Raw genomic sequence first — 24,086 nt, 5'->3', positions numbered from 1 at the left:
TAGCAACCGATCTCCTCAGCTCTATACACAAAATCCCGGTGACAGGTTCCCTTTAAAGGGGTTGTATCATTTCAGACAATGGGGGCATATTGCTAGGATATGCCCCTATCGTCTGATAGGTGCAGGTTCCACCTACTGTCTTGTAAATTGAGACTTGAAAGTCACAGAGGGTGCCCCGCACATGGGAGGTCGCCCTCCACTCATTTGTATGGGGCCGTTGAAAATAGTCAAGCGCTGGCTCAGCTATTACAGTCAGCCCATAGAAATGAATGGGAGCGCACAGCACTTGTGCAGCCACTGCTCACATTCATTTCCATGGGGCTTACGGAAACAGCAGAGCCAGTGATCGGCTATTTTCTGTGTGCCCATATTCTGAATGGAGGTCGGCCACGCATGGCCCCATTGTCTGAGATAATACAACCCCTTTAAGAACATCCTATCAATATCCAGGCCATCAGATGCAGCTTCTCTACCTTCAGATGCAAAAGAGGACCTTGAAACAACAAATATTTCATCTCCGGTAGAACCCAGGGGTCTGACAGGGATATCTTTGCTAACTATGTGAACCAAACTCTCCTTATCCAATAGGTGGCAATAAGAATTACAGTTGTCTCCTCTTTCCTGATCCTTTGTCTAACACTGGGCAGGAGGAAAAGCATAACACAGACCCTTTCACCAATATTGAGACAGGGCATCTATTCTCATCAGGTCATTAATGGGACTGAGGGAGAAAAGTTTCTCATTTTCTGTTCTCCCTGGTAGAAAACAGATCTATCAAGGGAGGCCTCCATAGACCTACCTGCTTGAAAACATCTTGATACAGACAATCTCCCTGCCTGATCTTGTGCCAGCTTAGGCTACTTTCACATCAGTGTTCCCCTGTCTGGTTTTGAGATCCAGCACAGGCTCTCAAAACCACTGCACAATGCTTCAGTTTTGTCCTCATTTATTGTTAATGGGGACAAAAGTTAAATGGAGTACACCAGAATGCATTCCGTTTCAGTTTGTTTTTGTGTACAGCATGGGAAACTGAACAAGCCGGATCTAGAACCAAAAAACATGCAAGTCAATTATGGCGGATCCATTTTATTTTTTTCCTGACAGTTTCTTAATTTTTTTGATATAATACAACCGCATCTATTCTGAAAAGATGCAGCCAGTTGTATTATTACAACTGAAGTGTTTTGCTGTGGTTTTGAGATATCCTACCGGATCTCAAATCCGTACGGCAAAATTGCTGATGTGAAAGTAGCCTTAGAAAGTCAGCACCCCTGACCCCTTCAAATGTACCGCTGACCGGGAAAGACCGACTACTTCTACCTTCTTTAAGATCTTCTGAGTAAAGGTCACTTTTGTAGCACTGTCTGAAAATATCTTTACATGCCTGTTATCTGTGATGTATATTGACTCAGTACACAGAATATTGCCTTTAGCACTCTCACATTTTGAGACTCCTGACTCTGGGGGAAAGTACACTGACCCCGAGTGTACCCCAGGACTGAATGAGTCCTTCATCCTGGATGAAGAGGAATGGAACTGAGGCCACATTACTGCTTGGATGCCAGATGTCATAAGACCCAACACTGACATAGCTTCCCTTAAGGATATTTCCGTGAACAGTCTTCTTTTACCCTCACCTACGGTGTCCTTCCTCCATACCTTGTAGATTGTAAGCCCTTGTGGGCAGAGCCCTCTTTTCTTTCGTACCAGTTTAGGCTACTTACACACTTGCGTGAGGAGCGGATCCGTCTGGTGTCTGCACAGACGGATCCGCTCCTATAATGCAAACGCCTGCATCCGTTCAGAACGGATCCGTTTGCATAATTGTTTATTTCAGATCTGATTTTTCACTTCGGAAATCTCCGATCCGACAGTATATTCTAAACACAGAAGCGTTCCCATGGTGATGGGGACGCTTCAAGTTAGAATGTACTGAGAACTGTGTACATGACTGCCCCCTCCTGCCTGGCAGATGCTGCCAGGCAGCAGGGGGCAGACCCCCCCCCCTCCTGTATTTAACTTATTGGTGGCCAGTGCGGCCCCCCCTCCCTCCCTAGTATTAATTGTAACCAGTGCGGCCCCCCCTCCCTCTATATTCATCGGTGGCCAGTGCGGATTCCCAGTATTAAATATGACCAGTGCGGCCTCCCCCTCCCTCCCCAGTATTAAATATGACCAGTGCGCCCCCCCTCCCTCTATATTCATTGGTGGCCGGCCAGTGCGGATTCCAAGTATTGTGACCAATGTTGAGCTGTTTCCTTTCTGTAATAAAGGACTTCTGGGATTTGGAGTCTAACTAAATAGGCAAGTACAAACGCAACTTGGGATTCGAGAAGACTTCCCAATTCACCAACCAATACAGGTTCTTCAGTGTTCTTAACACTTCCTGGACAGTCTCAGCAAGTTAAGAGCAGTCCGTGACACAAACCAATTGTCCAGGTCGGGAACTATTATGATATTGGACTTTCTTATATGCCCCATGGCCTCCATCATTGTTTGGTAAACTCTTGGTGCTTGCAATATCCCAAAGAGTAAAACTCTGAATTTCAAATGTAGAATAGTTTCTTTCGTCTGGACTGCCATTCTGAGAAACTTCAGAGAGGATTGGTGTGTTGGCACATGGTAATATGTACCGTATCTTAGATATCTGCTGAGTCCTGAAAAAGGTAATGTATTGTTGATGCTATCAATTCCATGTGGAATATCTGGTATGTCAGATACACATTTAAGCCCACTAGGTTTATTATGGTATGATAGGACCGATTTGGCTATTATACCAGGAGGAGAGTTGAACAAAAACCCTTCTCCAATCTATTCCTGTGGCACTGGAATAATCACTCTTTTGTCTAGTAGTTCTGTGATTTTTCTTAATAATGCTAATTTCCTTGGAGAACTTGTCCTTAGGTCTCTAATCATGACTTTTCTTGGAGAGAGGCTTTTGAAGATTAGTTGTTAACCTCCTTTTATGATATTTTTTTTACCCAAGAACTTGCCGATATGCTTTGCCAAGCTTGACAGAAAAGGGTATGGCGACCCGCCCACCTGAAGCATGGCATCATTTTTCAGTAGCGTTGGTTCACTTGGATTGGGGTCTCAAGAGTAGGCCATTAGATTTATTACCCTTCTTCCATTCCAATCCTTATTTTGTCCCTTTTCCCCCTGAAAAAAAATGGCTTCCTCCAGAATCTCATCGAAAGGTGATCCAAAGAGAAAGTTTCCTTGACATTGTAGTGCATATAATTTGGACTTGGAGGCAACATCTCCTTTCCATACCTTTAGCCATAGAGACCTCCTAGACCAGTTAGATAATGCAGATTTCCTGGTGGATAACCTTAAAGCATCTGCAAATGCATCCTATATAAAAAGTCTACAGACTTTGTCATGGTAGGAATAGCTTCTAGCAACTGTTTTCCAGGGTTTCTATTGAGAATATGAGACTCTGGGCTAACCTACTTTGAGAGATCTCGGGACTGAAGTTATGGCATTATTAGGTTTAAATGATGAAGTAGAGTCTTCTCAATTTTACATTTCTGCTCTTATCCATTGGGTCCTTTACTGACCCATGGTCTTCAAACGGTAAAGATTACCTTTTATTAAATCGCAGCCCCAGGCGCTTTGGGTAAATTTTGCCACATTAAAACATACTCTTCATTAGAGCTCGTTCACATAAACGTGTGATGCCCGTTGCCGCATTGCGGACCGCATTTGCGGATCCGCAATACAAGGGCACCGTTCCGTGGCCATTCTGCATCACAGATGCAGACCCAATAATTTCAACGGGTTGGCAAATCCAGTTATAAGGAATGGTGCAGAACGGAAGAATGGAACATTACAGAAGCACTACGGAGTGCTTTCTGGGGTTGCATTCCGTGCTTTCGCACTGCAAAGAGAGAACTTCATCTATCTTTTTGTGGAACGGAAGGATCGCTGACCCATTCAAGTGAATGGGTCTGCGATCCCCAAGCACCTGCCCCTCGAATGGTGCCCATGCATTGCAGACCACAATTTGCGGTCCACAGCACAGGCTTCGCTTCACACGTTCGTGTAAATGAGCCCTTGAACATAACTTTGTTTACTGAACTAGCAATGAAGAACTTTTTATTTGGTTTATTCCACTGATCATAAATCCTGTACTGAAGATTCTAGAAAAGTTTATGGCCCGGGAAAGGCAAGGACTTAAAAATGAAAAGGCAAAAACAAAAAATAAATAAAAACCCTGGGGCTGGAAGGCTTAATGAAGCATCTGTCCTTAGCATTTTTGGCCCCCCAAAAAAAAGCCAACATACAGTCCTGATCAAAAGTTTAAGACTACTTGAAAAATGGCAAAAAATAATTTAACATTGTTTGATCTTAACAAGGTTCCAAGTAGAGATTCAACATGCAACAAGAAGAAATGAGCGTGAGACAAAAGATTTTTTGAGCATTCAATTAATTGAAAATAACGATTAAACTGAAACAGGCTGTTTTTCAGCCGATCCAAATTTTAGGACCACATGCCTTTAAATGGCCACATCTGTGCAAAGACGTGGATTCATTGTCCTTTTCTGTCAGGTAGTCACATGTTGTGAAGGCAAAGGCAAAAAAATAAATCCCTTTTTTAAAGGTCCTCGGGTTGTTGAACTGCATAAGCAGGGTCTCTCACAGCATGCCATCGATGCTGAGGTGGGATGTAGTAAGACAGTCATTTGGAATTTCTTAAAAGATCCTGAGAGTTATGGAACAAAAAGCTGGAATTAGACTTACCGGTAATTCAGTTTCCACGAGATCACCACGACGGCTACGAGGAGATTGACCCCTGACCTCTGTAGGGGCAGGAACAGAGAGAGGGTTTAAATCCCCCCCTCCCACCACCAGCACTAGTGTGTCCAAAATTACAGAGACAAAAGAAAGTGGTGAGAACAAAGCATAATAAATCAAGAGGGTATTACTTCATAACCTCCCAGGAACTTAATAAAGGGTAGGGAAAAGGCCCTGAGACTCATAGGAAATGGAAATGGAGTCCCTGATCCACCGAGCTAAGGAGGACCTGGAGGCCTTTAGACCCCTATTCTTACCTGAAAAAAGGATAAATAGGTTATTAGATCTACGGAAATCTTTAGATACCTCAAGATATCGCAGGACTGAACGTCTCACATCCAGAGAATGGAAGCTAGACTCCCTATCATTAGAGGGATTTACTGCAAAAGGAAGGTAAGACTATCTCCTGGTTCCGGTGGAAATATGATACTACCTTAGGTAGAAACCCTGGATCTAATCTTAGGACAATTTGATCATCGGTGATGCGGAGATAGGGTTCCTGAATGGATAGAGCCTGAATCTCGCCTAACCTTGTTGCGGACGTGATGGCCACTAAAAAGGCTGTTTTTAGAAAAAGGTGTTTGATAGAACAACTGGCCAAGGGCTCAAATGGGGCAAGGGTCAGGCCTGTGAGCACCGTATTGAGGTCCCAATTGGGGATCCTGGTTTTTAAGGAGGGACAAAGTCGGGAAGCAGCTCTCAAATCTCCTGATCCAGCGGTGATTGGCTAGATCTTGATAAAAAAAAAAACAGGCTAGGGCCGAGACCTGTACCTTCAGGGTGGAAGGCCTGAGACCCAATTCAAGTCCCTGCTGGAGGAAGTCCAAGATCTTCTGGAAGTTGGGTGGCTCTAGATTTGGGGCAGGACTGCCGCTCCAGGAACAAAAGCGCTTCCACATTTTCAGATATATGGAGAAGGTGACTTTGTTCCTACTTGCTTTTAGGGTAGAAATCACCTGGTCAGAAAGTCCTTGTGATCTCAACCTCTGGACTTCAGGATCCAGGCAGATAGCTTGAGAAAACTCGCGTTTGGGTGAAGTATAGGCCCTTGATGAAGAAGGTCCCTCCTGGAGGGAAGAGGCCACGGGTCTTATATCGATAGGATCTTTAAGGAAGGAAACCAGCTCCTTTTCGGTCAATAGGGAGCTATTAGGATCAGAGTCGAGTTTTCGAGGTTGAGCTTTTGGATTACCCTGGGAAGCAGAGGCAAGGGTGGAAAAGCGTAGCAGAGATCCCAGTCCCAAGGAATCGTCAGCGCATCTAGAGCCCAAGGGTTGTCTCGAGGGTTCAATGAACAAAACATTGGCACCTTTGCGTTCTTCCTGGGGGCAAACAGGTCCACCTGTGGAGTGCCCCACTTTTCCACCAGAGTCTGGAACACGTCCTGATTCAAAGACCATTCGGTATGGTCTATCAACTGACGACTGAGGTAGTCTGCCTCCACGTTTAGTATCCCTTTCAAAAGAATTGCGGAGATGGACCTCACGCGGGACTCTGCCCAGTCGAAGATTTTTCTTGCGATGGACATCAGCTTTTCAGATCTCGTGCATCCCTGATGAGAAAGGTACGCCACCGTTGTCGTATTGTCGGAAAGTATTTTTAGGTGATGACCCACAAGGAGGGCTTCTGCCGCCTTCAGAGCTTCCCGAACCGCCTCCAGCTCCCTGAAGTTGGAAGATTGGGAGCGGGTTATCGGACTCCATGAGCCCTGAAAGAAGTGTTCTCCCACTTTCGCACCCCATCCTTTTCCGCTTGCATCCGTGAGAACCTGGATGTAGGGGGTCTTTTCCCAGGCGACTCCCAAGGGCAGGTTGGCTGAACATTTCCACCAGTTCAGGGAGGTCTTCACCGCAGGTGGGATCAGAACCTTGTGGTTCAGTGAGGACTGTCGTCTGTCCCAGGATCTGAGGATCCATAGCTGAAGAGATCGAAAGTGGGACTGGCTCCAGGGCACGGACAGGATGCAGGATGAAAGAAGGCCCAGAAGGCTCATGGCTTCCCTTATGGGACAAGATCTTCTGCTCTGAAACCAACGAATCTTCAGCTGGAGGTTTTGGATTTTATCTGGCGGAAGGAAGGTACGTTGAGCCCGGGATGACTCCTAGAAACTGGATAGCGCTGGAAGGAACAAGATGTGACTTTTTTGGTTCACCAAGCATCCTGGATGAGAGAGAGGAAGGTTAGCAAGTCTGATCTCAGAACGTCCTCTGAGTTCCCAACCAAGAGGAAGTCGTCCAGGTATGGATCAATCACTAGACCCTTGAGTCTCAGGAAGGCTACCATCTCTACTACCAGCTTCGTAAAGATTCTGGGTGCAGATGATATCCTGGGGGAGGGGAGGGCTGTAAACTGGAAGTGGCTGGTTACCCCCCTGTGGTCCTGGATAGCAAATCTTAGGAGCCTCTGGGATTCCGGATGAATTGGGACGTGGTAGTAGGCGTCCTGAAGATCTACTGAGCACATCAGGGCATTCTTCCCTATTAAGGGGATCAAGGATTTTAGGGATTCCATCCTGAACTTTCGATAAGTTATGAATTTGTTCAAGGCTTTCAGGTTTATAATTGTACGGAAAGACCCCTCTTCTCCACCAGAAAAAGGCTTGAATAGAAGCCCTACCCCAGTTGAGAAGGGGGGACCCGTACTATCACGTCCATAGCAAGAAGGCTCTGAATTCCCTGTAGAATTTTTATACGAATACTGGAGGAGCCTGGATTTGTAATGATGAAGCGGTTTGGGGGAGATGAGCAAAGTTCGATTTGGTAACCGAATTGTATGATGTCCCGGACCCAAGGATTCGGGAAGATGGACTCCCACGGAGTCAGAAATTTCATCAATCTCCCCCCCACACTGGCGTCATTGTTTGTCGGAGGACTTACTTTGGGAGGGGTTACCTCTACCCCTGCCCCCTTTAGGGTAGCTCCAACGCCCTGACTTTCCCTTATACCTGAATGGTCTATTCTGGCTAGAGGGGGCCCAAAAGGGATATTTCCTTTTAAAGGATCTTTCCTCCGGAAAACCCTTCTTGTCTGCAGCCTTTTCAAGGATACGGTCCAAGACCGGGCCAAAGACATATTCCCCTGAAAACGGGATGGAGCATAGCTTCATTTTTGACGTATTGTCGCCCGACCAGCTCTTCATCCACAAGGCGCGGCGGGCAGCGTTGGAAAGCCCAATGTCCTTCGCAGCGAATCGAACGGATTCGGCCGAGGAGTCTGCCATGAAGGCTGTGGCAGACTTCAATAAGGGGAGGGACCTAAGTAGCTCTTCCCTTGGGGTATTATCTCTAATGTGATTTTCTAACTCGTCAAGGCACAACCTCATGGACCTAGCCACCGAGGTGGCCGCGATGTTAGCTTTTAAATTAAACATGGCCACTTCCCATGATTTCTTCAGGAGACTATCCGCCTTCCTATCCATAGGGTCACGCAACTGTGAGGTATCCTCAAAGGGTAGGGCGGTCTTTTTATTAACTTTAGCGACCTGAATGTCTACCTTGGGAGTCTCATTGAAGATCTTCCCCTTATTGGAATCAAATAGTAGCCGGTTCTTGAAGGATTTGGAAAGCCCCAACCGTTTTTCAGGGTTGGACCATTCGTCCAGAACCATGTCACGAATATTTTCGCTAATTGGAAACTGGAAACGAAGTCTCCAGAACATCTCGTCTTGTATTGAGTGGGCTTTTGGGGTGTCTTCTATCCCCATCGTGGCCCGGACAGCCCTTAGGAGGTCTGGCATCTCCTCTAACGAGAAACAAAATTTCCTCTCTGACTCAGCTGTGTCAATATCGGAGGAAACTTCCTCGTCCTCCCAGGCTCTAGATGTAGAGGCATCTTCCCCCGTTACCTCCGGGTCAGATAAGGAGGGAGAGGGTTCCCTTCGCCTTTTAGGTAGAGGCGGATCCCTGAGAGGGGGGGTAATTTGGGATAAGGAGGTCTTCACTTCATCATGGATCATAGACCTCAGTTCCTCAAGGAAGGAAGGTTGTTCTTCTGCAATGACACTAGAGATGCAGTCCTTGCAGAGTTTCTTGCGATAATCGTCCGGAAGACGTTTGAGGCAGGACACGCATTTGGCCTGTTTCCTGATTTTTTTCTGGGCCTCCTTAGGGGAAATAATCCCTATCAGCCAGGAAAAAACATGCCATGGAGATAAAGCCCCAAGCCTGAGAAGTGGAGGAGGAGGAGGAGGAGGAGGAGTAGGTACCCTGGTACAGTGTTTGAGAACAAGTAGCAGAGTAAGAAGCGCTTCCCCACAGGGGACTTACGGTAGGCAGCACAGGAGGGTCTCCAGGGGAGCGGGGTTCAGCCGACATGACCGCACACAGCTCCAGGTATGCCGCACAGGAGGCATTCAGCGCTTGCTGGTGCCAGAATTTGAAATTGGAGACGCTTCCTGGATGACGTCACTTCCCTCGTCCACCGGAAGTGACGTCGGCCGCCCTCAGAAGCGCTTTGGTGAAGTCAAGTGGAAGACGCAAAAAAATATCAGCACTGAGCCGGAGGATCCAATTGGCTGTCAGTCAAGACACTGGACGATCCTCGACCCAAATTAATGCCCTTACTGGTGCTGACTGCAGCCCCATAAACATCAGACGGCATCTGAGACTAAAGGGCTTCAAAAACAAAAAACGTCTTCAAAGACCTTGTCTCCTTGAACGCCACAGAACTGCTCGTTTGGACTTTGGTGCTCTCTTGCAAACATGGGACATTCAAAAAGGTGGAAGAAAGTTTTATTCTCTGATGAGAAAAAATTTAACCTTGATGGTCCTGATGGTTTCCAACATTACTGGCATGACAAGCAGATCCCACCTGAGATGTTATCTACGCGCCACAGTGAAGGGGGTGCCATAATGGTCTGGGTGCTTTTTCCTTCAGTGGAACAATGGAGCTTCAGGAAGTGCAGGCGAGTCAAACGGCCGCTGGCTATGTCCAGATGTTGCAGAGAGAATTCCTCATGACTGAGGGCCCTTGTGTGTGTGGTAACAACTGGGTTTTTCAACGGGACAACGCTACAGTACACAATGCCCACAGGACAAGGGACTTCTACCAGGAGAATAACATCACTCTTTTGGCCCATCCAACGTGTTCCCCTGATCTAAATCCAATTGAGAACCTTTGGGGATGGATGGCAAGGGAAGTTTACAAAAATGGACAACAGTTCCAGACAGTAGATGGCCTTCGTGCGGCCGTCTTCACCATTCGGAGAAATGTTCCCACTCGGCTCATGGAAACGCTTGCATCAAGCATGCCGAAACAAATTTTCAGAGTTTTTTCTTTTTTTTTTTTTTTTAAGGTGTGGTCCTGAACTTTTGATCAGCTAAAAAACAGCCTGTTTCAGTTTATTCGTTGTTTTCATTAAATTGAATGCTCAAAAAATGTTGTCTCACTTCCATTTCTTCTTGTTGCATGTTGAAGCTCTACTTGGAACCTTGTTAAGATCTAGCCATGCTAAATATGATTTTTTTTGCCATTTTTCAAGTGGTCTTAAACTTTTGATCAGCACTGTATCTCAACTTTAAAATCTTAAGTTAGACAGATTCCTATCAAAGTATTTTCCCATTTGGTATGTAAACGCTAATGTGCCAACACAAATTTTTACAGTTCTGCCCAACTGCTATCACATCTAATGGCTGCAAGCTAAACTAATGCTCTGTCAAAAATTAACACTGCCTGAGCACTCACTAGTACTCCCCCCTTCCTTTTAGTAGCCTTTCTGGAAGACTCAGTGAATTTATGCTCTATAAGGCTACATGCACCCAACCGTATGTGATTTGCGGTGCCAGTGTTATCCAATACATTCCAGAACTGTAACTGTTTTAGTGAGTTCATCGTATTAACCTTCTCTGGTTGGAAAATCTTACAGTAAAGAATCCCCTTCAATGCTTAAATAGCAAATTTCTTTACTCTAGACCAGGGGTGCACAACCTTTTTTGGTCTCAGGGCGACAAAAAATAAAAATAAAAGTTAATCACTTGTTTGCATCAGCCTATTACACAGGCTGATGCAAATTGAATGGGGAGAAATAAGCGCTACCACAGTCACTGCTCCCTCATTCAGTTCTGTTGATTATTGGCAGCACACTAATTACATAGCGAGATGTGCTGACAATAATTGTAATCTTTCATCCTGATAAAACTTGTAAAATCAGCCAACAAATGAGTGATCGCTTGTTTATCAGCTGATCAGCGGCATGCCTAGCTTGTTTGGCACCCAGGAATGTCCTTTCTCTGGCCTGGCCCCAGGAATGTCCTTTCTCTGTCCTTTCTCTGGCCTGGAGAAGTGATCCTGCTTCAGCAGGCAGAACTCAGCTTTCCTGAAGGAGGGGAGGAGCGTAGGGAGTTTAGCAGTGAGTGACGGGACCGCACTCACTGTGCTCCAGCAATGAGCGCCTCCATCTGTATTGATGGAAGCGCTTATTGCTTCTGGCAACCCCTGAGAGTGGCACCCGCAGCGGACTGTCCTCCACGACCCCCCCCCCCCCTCCCCCATAGCACCCCACTGCTGCAGAGCGCTCCTTGAGAAGAAGGCAGAAGCACTGATGAACTGGGCCTGCCTTCTCCACGGCTCCCCCCACTCTCGCCGATAGCCAGGGACCCATCCTGCTCCAGACACCTGTTACAGTACAGGGGCAGGAGCAGTCATCCTTCCCTGTGCGTCTCCCTTGCCACAGTCACAGTCCTGGGAATAAATAGATCTTGGGAGATATCCCTGTACTGACCAGTATATTTATACATAGTTATAAGATCTCCTCTCAGCCATATTTTTTTCTAAATATAACACTAAGGATAGGTCATCAATATCAGATTGGCCATGGTCCGACTTGTGGCACTCCTGCCTATCAGTTGTTTGAAGAGACTTCAGCTTTCGTATGAGATTGGTGTTCTCTTCAGTGTATACCTACTAGTTTTTGGCACTTCCGTGGCCATGCAGTGCAAATACAGCTCCTCCATCCCATTCACTTGAATGCAAAGCAGTTGCCGTTAGACCCCCCACCACAACCACCAAATCAAGTTAATGGGACTTAGGAGTTGCAATTAAACCTGCTCACCACTGCAATGTTGATAGCAATCCGGTAAACACTGAAGAGAAAGCTCTTAAAACATCTGAACGGCAGAGGTGCCGAAATTCAAACCACCCAGCTGATCTTATATTGATTACCTATCCTAAGGATTCCTTCTGCTGCCAAGCACACTTGCAACAGGTAAGCTAGTTTCACAGGGACAAATATGCTCACTTATGCACTTTAAACCTCAGGAAGGTTCACATAAGAAATTACCAATTTAAAAATGTAAGTAAAAAAAAAAAAAAAGTAAAAATGTCTTGGCTCATAGCAATCAATCAACTTATAAAGTGCTTAAAAAAAAATTAAAGCTTTAAAAGAGGAAGGGGAGAGGAGCGTGCATAGGTCAGCCAGGGACAAGCAGAAGAATGAAACTGGGATCAGCAGCACCACCAATCCTGTATTTGTCTGCTTAAAAAAATGTAAGTTCTGTGATGGGTTGTTATGCGTTTATCTTCTAGACAGTATTAATAAATCTGCCACATTGCCTTTTTTTGTCAACATCAGCTGAGCAGTGTCTTCCTGGTCCCCATCAGAAGCATGGTTAGGGATCCATATTGGTCAAATATGGTGCAAGAATATTACATTATTTATTACTAACTCCTATTTACAAATGTGCTTACTAGTGCTATGCAGCCAATAAATGTGCAGGGAAGTAATGGTTCGGGTCAGTCTTAGTCAGGGAGAGCTGCAGTAGAAGGGACAGATATTGTAGGGACAGGGTTTATTTTAGGCAGGGTTTATTGTTGAAAGGTGTTAGAGACCCAAAAGTCCTTTTAAGGGCAATTGTTTTATCTGGCTGCAATATATATTAGCGCAGCCAGCGCAAAATTGCGTGCAATTGTTTGGCCGCTGCTGACAATGACACAACCTCTGCTACATCTGTTGTGTTACATTTGCGCATGCTAAATATCTGACATTCAGCGCAATTGTTTGTCCGCTGCTGACTGCGACATTACCTGCACTTAATCTCCTGTATAACATTGGCGCATCCTAAATATCAGTGACATTCAGTGTAATTTTTTCGCCGCTGGTGACAGCCACATTACCCGCGCTACATTTCCTGTATAGAGTTTGAGCATCCTAAATATCTGTGACATTCAGTTTAATTTATTTGCACATACACTTACAAAACCTGCACTACTGTACGTGTGACATACTTGCAAGCATATATAACATTTAATATGCTCAAGGCGAGCAGTAAGGGACGGGGACATAGCAGTGCTGCTGATGGTGCAAACAGAGGCCATGTCCCTGGCTGCGGTGAAACTGTGCCTGCTGCCAAAGCACAAGAAACACACTAATCCACAATACCTAGCTTCATGTCCCAGTTTGCAGGCGGCGCAGGACACCACTCTCGAAGTCAGACCAGTGCGACCAGATGGTCGGTTAGATTGCAGCAGATAATGCTTTCAGTCGGTTAAGCACCACCCTGTCTTCCACAAAGTCCAGTCTCAGTACCTAATAGTCATGTCAACAGAACCCTCACCCTGATCCTCCTTCCTCCCACCATGGAGAGTCTTGGCAAACAAGTGATCCAACACTCAGATATTCTGGGGAGCTCTTTTCATCGCCAGCCTGAAGAGGGACATGAAGAGATCTTGTGCACCGATTCCCAAACTCTTAAGCATCCAGTGTCAAAAAAATGACGGTAGGGAACGGCAATAAGGGTTTCACGAGGTGGATGAAGATGATACACCGTTGTCAATAAGTCAAACACAATTAGTGTCTCAAGAGGTTCATAATGAGGATGAGACAAAGTTGTCAATAAGGGAGGTTCTTGTTAGGTTAACAAGTCAGGAAGATGACCAGAGTGAGGAAGTGGAAGAGGAGCAGGGGCGGACTGGGCCTCTGTTAGCTCAGTGTCCCGACCGGCCGGGCCGGAATGATCTGTGACCGAGTTTGTCACTATTAAGCACTGCGGCCTGCGGAGGGAGACGGGGAGGCGTGCTGCCGGCAGCCTATAAGAGAGGCCGCTGTACCGGCGCAGGCGACACGATGATATCATTGAGCCGCTGCGCTGCCGTAAAGTAAAGACATCAGCAGCGCTGGAGGCGGGACGGGAGTGTTTCAGTGAAGGTGCTCGAGGTCGGAGGTAACTTTTTTTTCCATTTCTGTCACAGCATGGTGTATTATAGTAGGGGGGCCTATGGCTGCTGGCACATTATAGGGTGGGGGCTATGGCTGCTGGCACATTACAGGGTGGGGGCTATGGGTGCTGGCACATTACAGGGTGGGGGCTATGGCTGCTGGCACATTACAGGGTAGGGGCTATGGCTGCTGGCACATTACAGGGTGGGGGCTATGGCTGCTGGCACATTACAGGGGGGCCTACTGGCACATTACAGGGGGGTCTACTGGCTACTGGAACATTATAGGGGGCACTATGGGAACATTAGCTCAACTGGGGACATAACAAGGGGGTATTTCGTGCACTATTATAAGGAGAATTATTTCTACTGGGGGGCTTTATTACTCCCCCATGGTATGACCCCCTAGTAGCAGCACCAGCCTCTCCCTGCTCTGCTATCCCTCTGCTTCTTCTCCAAATCCTTATTATGAAATCTTTCTCATTAGGATAAAACACATCAGCTCTGCCGAGCCCCCGGCCAAAGTGTTGAAGTGGCGTCTGAGATCCCCAAAGGCCAAGCCAAGTAATTGTTAGTTTTCATATGAAATATGTTTATGTTATACACATAGCATACACCGTGCCCCACAATATACAGTTTCTTCTGCAATGATCCGCAAGTGATCAAGTGTCATGAGGGGGGGGGGGGGGGGGGGGAGACACGCAGAGCAGTGCCCAGTGGGGAGGAGAGAATACACGGATGCAACACTATCAGCCAGAAAATGACACTTTCTGCATTATACCAAAAATGTCATTTTCGGCTGATCTGTTTCGGCAGCCGATATATCGGAGCATCCCTAGTTTATTTGGTTTTTCTGTGTTGCAATTTACTGACGAAAGTGGCAAGGGAGGGGGTCAGGAGGAGGCAGGGGAAATGGGAAAGCAGGAGGGGGGGCTCAATAGGCCTCTGGGTGTTACTTGCCCCCTTGGCCAAAAGTTGCCAGTCAGCCCCTGAAGAGGAGGTTTGTGTAAGGAAAGGTAAATCCCTATTCCCTCAACCGCAGTCTTCTGAGCCACTCCTCCTTCCCCCTGCCCAGTCTGTTTCTTTTATTTACTCACAAAAGGTGTAAAAGGGGCTGGCCCATAACAAGGATGCAGGAAGTGAGACGTGTCAAAGGACAGGGAAGGGCATCAACGTGGATGGACAGACAATGCACACACCCCAACCCTGTATAAGGAAGGATGAGTCATGTCCATTGTCTGATCAGCCAGACGGCCGCCCATCCCCCACCACTTTCAGCATGGATCCCATTCAATAGGTCTGAAACTATCTGCGAGACATTGCTACGGCTATTGTCAGTATACGGTACGAGTATACCGACAAGGCAGATATGCACGTCTTAAAAGCAGATATGTATCCAGAAAGAGATAGCGAAGCCGCAGCAGAGGTATAATATGTATCTCTCGTTATGCAGACTTCACTTCTCTAATGTGTATAGACCATTTGAAGGTAAGAAGCCCAGTGCATTGCACTTAGTGCTCACAAACCGGCGAATTCCCCCCTACACACTGAGAACACGTCTCCAAGCCCATGAGGTTTTCATACTGACTGTTTTACCACTGGTCCCGATTCAACCCAAGTACCCTCTGCTAGAGCGTTCTTTGGCTAAATCCGACACAGGGAGACTGATGACAATCTCTAAAAAACACATACACATCCTAAGATAAAATGTCCGCAAAATAAAATTTCCACAACAGTAGCAAGCCAATAGAGGACAGCAGTACAGAGGGGGATGGATCCACAGCATCACAACATGCTGGAAGAGGTAGTGGGGTGGCAGAAGGGAGAAGACTGGCCACACCAAACAAGCCTGCAACTATTCCCCTGGATCACCCCCTTGCGGCAATCTCCCTTGCCAAGGGGTAGGTGTGCTTTTTTAAAGGTAAGTGCAGACGATAAGAGTCGTCATTTGCAACCTGTGCTGTACCAAAATAAGCAGGGGCGTGAACACTAGCAACCTCACCAACACTAGCATGATCCTCCACATGGCATCAAAGCACCCTAACAGGTGGGCAGAACGCCTGGGTCCACAATCAGTGTCTGCGGGACACACCACTGCCTCCTCTTCCACTGTGTTATGTGCCAGCCAATCCCCTGTCAGAGACGCAGGCCCGGATGCCTCCCGCCCAGCAACTGGACCTAGAAACTGGACCAACTCTTCCTTGTAATTTTTGGAGGCACTTGCATTTTATATACAAGTAAATATAAAGGAAAGAATGTTTCCTAACAATTTTTCCTCTAAAATTGATTTTATCTTTGGTTTTGTGCGCATTATTGTCAGTCTGTAAAAGTGGCATACTACTCGGACAACATCGTTCCCAGCAGCGACCTGGAAGCCCAAGATGCATCCAGACATCCTCCCCATGCTGTTCCCGAGCAATTTCAGTTGCCTTTCCATCAATTTCTGACCTTTTCCTGTGAACCAGACACCCACCCCTCTTTAGAGCAGGGGGAGCCTGGTTTAACCCCTCAAGGACCCTGGGATTTTCCATTTTTGCATTTAGTTTTTCACTCACCGCTTCCCATAGTCCTAACTTTTTTATTTTTTCATTCATATAGCCTTATGAGGGCTTATTTTTTGCGGGACAAGTTGTACTTTCTAATGGCACCATTTACAGTTGCATACAATGTAGTAGGGAGTGGGAAAGAAAATTCCAAATGGTGTAGAATTGAGGAAAAATGCAATTCTGATAAAGGTTATCATTTTATTTTTTTAACACTGTACACTATGCAGTAAAATTGACCTGTTAACTTCATTCTCCATGTCTGTACAGTTTCAACAAAACCACACTTGTACAATTTTTTTTTGCATTTTAATACTGAAAAAAAAATATTAAAACCTTTGAGGAAATTTTTTTTTCTTCATAACCATATTCTGTCCCCTATTACTTTTTTGCAGCTATGTGTACAGGGCTGTGTGAAAGCTCAGTTTTTGCGGGACAATCTGGTCTTTTCAGTGATAGAATTTAAGTTTGTGCGACTTTTTGATCACTTTTTATTTAAAAAATATTGAGTAGCCGAGGTGAAAAATGGCAGATTGGCAGTTAATTTTTTTCACCGCTACGCCATTTGCCATATGTCATATAATATTGTTATATTTTAATAGTATGGGCATTTTTATTTTAAGGAAAAAGGGGAGGGGGGTGATTTGAACTTTCAGTTTTTTTTTATTTTGTTTTATATTTGTAAACTTTTTTTTTTTTTACTTTGTTGACAATAACTGGCAATCATTCGATTGCCCATAGTATTCAGTTATGGCTAAATAGCCATCATTGAAGACTTCATTTGCACTATATCAATACAAGGCTGCCACATAGTGGCCTGTATTGATATATACATCTAATTGACTCTGAAGCCTGCTTGAGGCTTCGGTCAATTAGCACAAGTTAACAGGCTCCCCGATCTAAGCTGGGGAAAGCTGTTACCGGACGCGCATGACTTCTGGTTCCGGTCTGCGCAGATGCATCCGAAGTCAATGTCAACGGACAAGGATGCACACAACGGTCGCGTGCATGAGGCCCAAGATGTATGCGATCAGCTTTATGGCTGATCTCATACATGTGCCGCGGGTCTCTGCTATTTAAAATAGCAGAAACCCTGCGGGAAAGGCGCCCGCTGCACGTGCGAGCGGGCGCCTTGTTTAGGGATCAGACCCATGACGTACAGCTAAGTCATGGGTCCTTAAAGGGTTAATGCTCGGGTTCTCCCATTGGACTTCCATTATGCTTGGGTGCTCTCTAGAGCACCCGAGCATCCCAAAGTGTTCTACTCGAGCACCCTGCTCGATCAACACTAGTGCTTAAAGGGATTCTGTCACCAAGTTTTGGGTTATAGAGATGCGGACATGCACGGCTAGATCGCTGCTAGCATGTCCGCAATATACCTGTCCTATAGGGCTGTGTGTTTTTATTTTCTTTAAAAAAGGATTTTAGAGATATGTAAATTAGTCTTGTAGGTGCCCAAGGGGCTATACGAACCTTCCTGGTGCCCAGCCGTGCCCGCCTGTGAAGGAGCCCGGCACCGTCTATGTCCTCAGAATTTCCTCCTTTCATCAACGATAGATTGCCGTAATCTCGCAATGTGCGAGCTCGCGCATGCGCAGTTCTTTCCCTGAGGCTGATGCCAGCACAGGGAAGGATCATTATACCGGCACTGCGCATCGCAATCCTTTTTTAGAGAAAATAAAATCACACAGCCCTATAGGACAGGTATATTGCGGATATGCTAGTGGCAATCTAGCCGTGCATGTCTGCATCTCTATAGCCCAAAACTTGGTGACAGAATCCCTTTAATGCGGGGCAATGCCATTTAAAAGGACAACAACAGTTCTATAAACCAGATTGAAAAGGGTTTTCTTTACCGATTATCTCTCTGAGATTAAGCAGGTTTTAAACAGATTGTCTACTTTTTGAAAGCGAGTAATACGTTTACCTGATCCACCAAATGGGGTGCTGGCCAGTGTTGTAGGTCTGGTCTTACCATTAGCTACAGGCAGTGGAAACATCTGTAAAACAAGACGGCAACAAAAATAAATGTGACATGTGTAACTACCATCCAACCAATTGTGGGCCATAAAACCCCCTACCTCAAAAAAATTAAAATAGAAAAAAGGAGTCTAATATAAAAATGAGCAGATTTTATTTTACATTTTATTAAATGGCACCTATGGTCCTTTACAACTCCACACATATAGCTCTGTGTTTACAGACTAAATGACTCAGTAGCCCATTTCTCAACTAGCATGTACTGTATACAGGATTCAAAGCATCAGGGCCGAGAATCTTAAGGATAGTCGCTAACAAGCATTCACAGGAACAACGTGTCAGTATGAGGACGAGCGATGGCATTAGCGATCGCTCCTCCTCATACTCTGGAAGAGATCGCTGCATGTAAATGCAGCAGTCTGCTCCACCTGCGAGCAGTAGAATGTCAGAAAGGAGCGCTTCCTTCCCGATGATCTGCTGCTCTGTCGTCCCGTTTAAAAAAGGAAATTAAGGTATATACAGTACAGACCAAAAGTTTGGACACACCTTCTCATTCAAAGAGTTTTCTTTATTTTCATGACTATGAAAATTGTAGATTCACACTGAAGGCATCAAAACTATGAATTAACACATGTGGAATTATATACATAACAAAAAAGTGTGAAACAACTGAAAATGTGTCATATTCTAGGTTCTTCAAAGTAGCCACCTTTTGCTTTGATTACTGCTTTGCACACTCTTGGCATTCTCTTGATGAGCTTCAAGAGGTAGTCACCTGAAATGGTTTTCACTTCACAGGTGTTCCCTGTCAGGTTTAATAAGTGGGATTTCTTGCCTTCTAAATGGGGTTGGGACCATCAGTTGCGTTGTGGAGAAGTCAGGTGGATACACAGCTGATAGTCCTACTGAATAGACTGTTAGAATTTGTATTATGGCAAGAAAAAAGCAGCTAACTAAAGAAAAATTAGTGGCCATCATTACTTTAAGAAATTAAGGTCAGTCAGTCAGGAAAACTTTGAAACTCCCCCCAAGTGCAGTCACAAAAATCATCAAGTGCTACAAAGAAACTGGCTCACATGCGGACCGCCCCCGGAAAGGAAGACCAAGAGTCACCTCTGCTGCGGAGGATAAGTTCATCCAAGTCACCAGCCTCAGAAATCGCAGGTTAACAGCAGCTCCGATTAGAGACAAGGCCAATGCCACACAGAGTTCTAGCAGCAGACACATCTCTAGAACAACTGTTAAGAGGAGACTGTGTGAATCAGGCCTTCATGGTAGAATATCTGCTAGGAAACCACTGCTAAGGACAGGCAACAAGCAGAAGAGACTTGTTTGGGCTAAAGAACACAAGGAATGGACATTAGACCAGTGGAAATCTGTGCTTTGGTCTGATGAGTCCAAATTTGAGATCTTTGGTTCCAACCACCGTGTCTTTGTGCGACGCAGAAAAGGTGAACGGATGGACTCTACATGCCTGGTTCCCACCGTGAAGCATGGAGGAGGTGGTGTGATGGTGTGGGGGTGCTTTGCTGGTGACACTGTTGGGGATTTTTTTTCAAAACTGAAGGCATACTGAACCAGCATGGCTACCACAGCATCTTGCAGCGGCATACTATTCCATCCGGTTTGCGTTTAGTTGGACCATCATTTATTTTTCAAGAGGACAATGAGCCCAAAACACACCTCCAGGCTGTGTAAGGGCTATTTGACCATAAAGAAAAGTAATGGGGTGCTGCGCCAGATGACCTGGCCTCCACAGTCACCGGACCTGACCCCAATCGAGATTGTTTGGGGTGAGCTGGACCGCAGAGTAAAGGCAAAAGGGCCAACAAGTGCTAAGCATCTCTGGGAACTCCTGCAAGACTGTTGGAAGGCCATTTCAGGTGACTACCCCTTGAAGCTCATCAAGAGAATGCCAAGAGTGTGCAAAGCAGTAATCAAAGCAAAAGGTGGCTACTTTGAAGAACCTAGAATATGACATTTTCAGTTGTTTCACACTTTTTTGTTATGTATATAATTCCACATGTGTTAATTCACAATTTTGATGCCTTCAGTGTGAATCTACAATTTTCATAGTCATGAAAATAAAGAAAACTCTTTAAATGAGGTTTGTCCAAACTTTTGGTCTGTACTGTACCAATCAATTGCCTTTGTGTTGGAGACACAATGATCTGTAAAGGGCATCTAATCACTGCAAGGAGGTGCAGGAGTAAGCCAGTCAAGACTGAGCAAATGCTCTTTTTATTTTATTATTATTATTTTTCCTCCTTTCCCACATTTCAAGAGTCAGAACTTTATATATTTTTTTACTTACATAGACATATAAGGACTATGACAGGGCATATGCATTACTTTTATTTTTTACAAATGGTCCATAAGGGTACTTTCACACTTGTGTTAAAGTTTTGCATTGAGTTCCATCCTAGGGGCTCAATACCGTAAAAAAAAAAAAAAAACTGATCAGTTCCATCCTAATGCATTCTGAATGGAGAGCAATCTGTTCAGTATGCATCAGGATGTCTTCAGTTCAGTCACTCTTACAGTATTTGACCGGCAAAAATACTGCAGCATGTTGCAGTATTTTCCCAATCCAAAATTCCGGAAAACTTGGCGGAAAGCCGGATGCAGCATTATTTTCCATTTAAATGCATTAATGCCGGATCCAGCACCAAGTGTTGCAGCATGCGCAGACCTTGAAAAATACAAATAATAAATACCAGATCCGTTTTTCCGGATGACACCGGAGACGGATCCAGTGTTTTAATGCATTTGTTAGACGGATCCGCATCTGGAGCAGTCTACAAATGCTATCCGTTTGCACACAGATTTCCAGATCCGGCAGGCAGTTCCAGCGACAGAACTGCTTGCCGGATCCTTACAACACAAGTGTAAAAGTACCCTAAGACCAAAGAAGCCCTATTGTTACATATGCCATTAACTGTGCTTTAAACGTAACTTTTATCATTTCTATATTCAATGCTTCAACTGACAAAAAAAAATAATAAAGTGTTAAAAATCATCAGCTGTATCACTTCGTAACTTTGTTTCTTATGTATATTGGTAACACTGTTCACCTCACAGTGTAATAAAGTAACTGACAATATCACCTGAGGACGCCAGGTAAGCTGACAAAACATGTCGGGGGGCATCGTTTGAAGCCATTTTAGACATTTGGTTCACTTGTTTCTAAAATATACACTACTGAATGAAATTATAAGTAACACAGGGAGAAAGGAAGAGTGAGTTGCAGGGGGCAAGGCCTGCCCAGCATAGCTTGAGGATGCTTGAAAGAGCTCTCAGAATCCTGTGGAGAATCCTGAATTTTCTATCTCCTTTCACCCGGATAATTACTTACCCCACCCGATGGAGACACCTGGACACCTCAGGACCTGCTGGAGAGCCAATGGAGCGGTGGCCGGCAAACGCCTATCGAAGGAGAGAAGAGCGGGTGGTTCAGTGCTGAGAGGCGTGGGAGCCGACATTGCAGACAACCACGAGACATCTGCATGGTGCGGTTCCCGGCGTTGGGGAGATACGGGACACTCATAGACTGAGCTGTTATCCCTGGAAGGCAGCATCAGAATCACCCCACTTCCACTGCGGGGCGTTATACCCATCAGTAGGGGGAGACAAGCATATAGCGCCCTTTATAGACAGCAGCCATCTTGACAACGTGGCTACAGGTCCCCAATAGACCATCTCAAATGCACGCATGATCGGCGCTATACTCCTGGCTATAACTCTGCTGTGGAGGGCTAAAAAGGGGCATTACAGAGGGGTGTCCCATTGTGTGGGGAGAGAGACGGCCGCTTTCTGAAGCAGAGTTGGAGCAGAGGCCGGGGCCCGGCAGTGTGGTGGCCATTTTGTTAACAGGGACACGAGTCTGAAGTTGGTGCAAACAGTGCTAATACGCATTTCGGATTGAGTACACCCTATTGTAGGCTTAAAGGGGATGTCTGCAGTGGCTTAACTACAGGGGAAGCAGCTGCTTCGGGGGCCAGCAGCGTGAGGCACAAAGTTTCCTAATTATCTAATAGTTTTTCAGGCCAGGCCCCTTCACATACAGTGCAGCTCCAATTGGGGGCCTGGCCTGGCCATCACCAAACACCGCCCCCTGTGTGACCAAATGTGAGCAGTAACAGTCTCCAGCACAGCCCGAAGCCTGACTCCGCCCACTCATGTGACTGATCATGTGCTCCTGACATCATGAAAGGTCCTTTTGGTCACTATGAACTCGCATCTCCTGAGGTAGGACATGTAACTGAAATAGTATATAGCCAGTTCACAGCGAGTTGGGTCCCCCGCCCACCTCAGCATACAGTGTGTCCCCCCGCCCACCTCAGCATACAGTGTCCCCCCCCGCCCACCTCAGCATACAGTGTCTCCCCCCCCCGCCCACCTCAGCATACAGTCAGTCCCACCCACCTTAGCATACAGTCGTCCCCCCCCCACCTCAGCATACAGTCAGTCCCCCCCACCTCAGCATACAGTTCACCCCCCCCTTCCACACCTCAGCGTACAGTCCCCCCGGCAGTGCGTTATGATAAACAAAAGATCCTGTGCCCTGCGCGATCTAGCACAGGGCAAAGGAGCGCAATCAAAGCACGAGATGCTCCGATGGTAGCCTCAGGGATGCTGCTGGGGTGAAAATAAGGGTATGGCCAGGTTTAGCTCTGAACCCGGACAACCCCTTTGAAGAGTGAGCGCTGCTGATTTCATATTGAGCTGCATTATCCCTTACTGTGCTGGAAAATCCACTGTATTGAGTCGGGTGGCTCATAAGTAGTGCTCAGGCACTAGTATCTTTCTGCAAGTTTTTGTACTCAGCATACGCAGGTGTATATTGGGGCGGAAAACTGCTTCTATGCCTTCACACCCTTCTGGCAAATTCTTGATAGACAACATGAGTCAAACAGAGGCGGAAAACATTTCTGCAACTCACTCTGCTGATATGCCTCAAACAGATAAAATTATGTGAGCCATAGCAGCATGTCAGGCAGCCCTAGCAACAAAAACAGATCACCTAAAAAGTGCCATGATAATGAGAAACCGCACTACTGCGGTAGAACGTAGGGTTGGAGAAGAGAAAGACACAGTACAAGGCACTTCTGAACTGACAAACTCACTTCTTCAGCAAATAAAAACTCTTCAAGCCAGAGCAGTAGATGATGAAAATAGCAATAGACGTAATATCCACATTCTCGGCCTTATGGAGAGGGCTGAGGGCACAGAGCCTGATATCTTTGCTGAGAACTTGATAAAGTCGGTGCTGTCGCCACTGCAGCTCTCTCAATGCTTCGTAATAGAGCGAGCGCATAGAATCCCCACTATGCCTCTTGGCACCCTGCCTATAACTTTCATAATAAAGGTCCTTAATTATAGAGACAGACAATATCCTTGCAGCAGCCAGGAAGAAAGGAACCATTTCCTATGAGAACACTAAAATATCCTTTTACCCCGACATCATTGCCGAGGTGCAAAAGAAAAGACAATTCACACAAGTGCGGGGCAGACTGAGGGAACTTAGCATAGCCTATGCAATGTTATATCCAACAAGACTGAATCGAGGTGGATGAGACTACTCGTTTCTTCCAAACACCGGAGGAAGAGACAGATT

General features: G+C 45.9%; 1 protein-coding gene across 11 annotated transcripts in view; it reads right to left on the bottom strand.

Moving 5' to 3' along the window:
- TCF3 (transcription factor 3) overlaps positions 1-24,086 on the bottom strand; it is a 396,630-nt gene that overhangs the window by 253,408 nt on the left and 119,136 nt on the right. For all 11 annotated transcript variants that reach the window (XR_006391250.1, XM_044306353.1, XM_044306377.1 and 8 more), the window contains one exon: positions 18,417-18,489. Coding sequence is in view for 10 of the 11 variants with exons in the window: in XM_044306353.1 (XP_044162288.1) it covers positions 18,417-18,489 (73 nt within the window). In the remaining variant the exon portion in view is untranslated. The remainder of the gene's footprint in view (positions 1-18,416; positions 18,490-24,086) is intronic.

This window comes from Bufo gargarizans, chromosome 1 (assembly GCF_014858855.1).
Source record: "Bufo gargarizans isolate SCDJY-AF-19 chromosome 1, ASM1485885v1, whole genome shotgun sequence".
Taxonomy (NCBI): domain Eukaryota; kingdom Metazoa; phylum Chordata; class Amphibia; order Anura; family Bufonidae; genus Bufo; species Bufo gargarizans.
The sequence above is the reverse complement of the archived record's forward strand: the minus strand, read 5'-3'. Positions and strand labels throughout refer to the sequence as shown.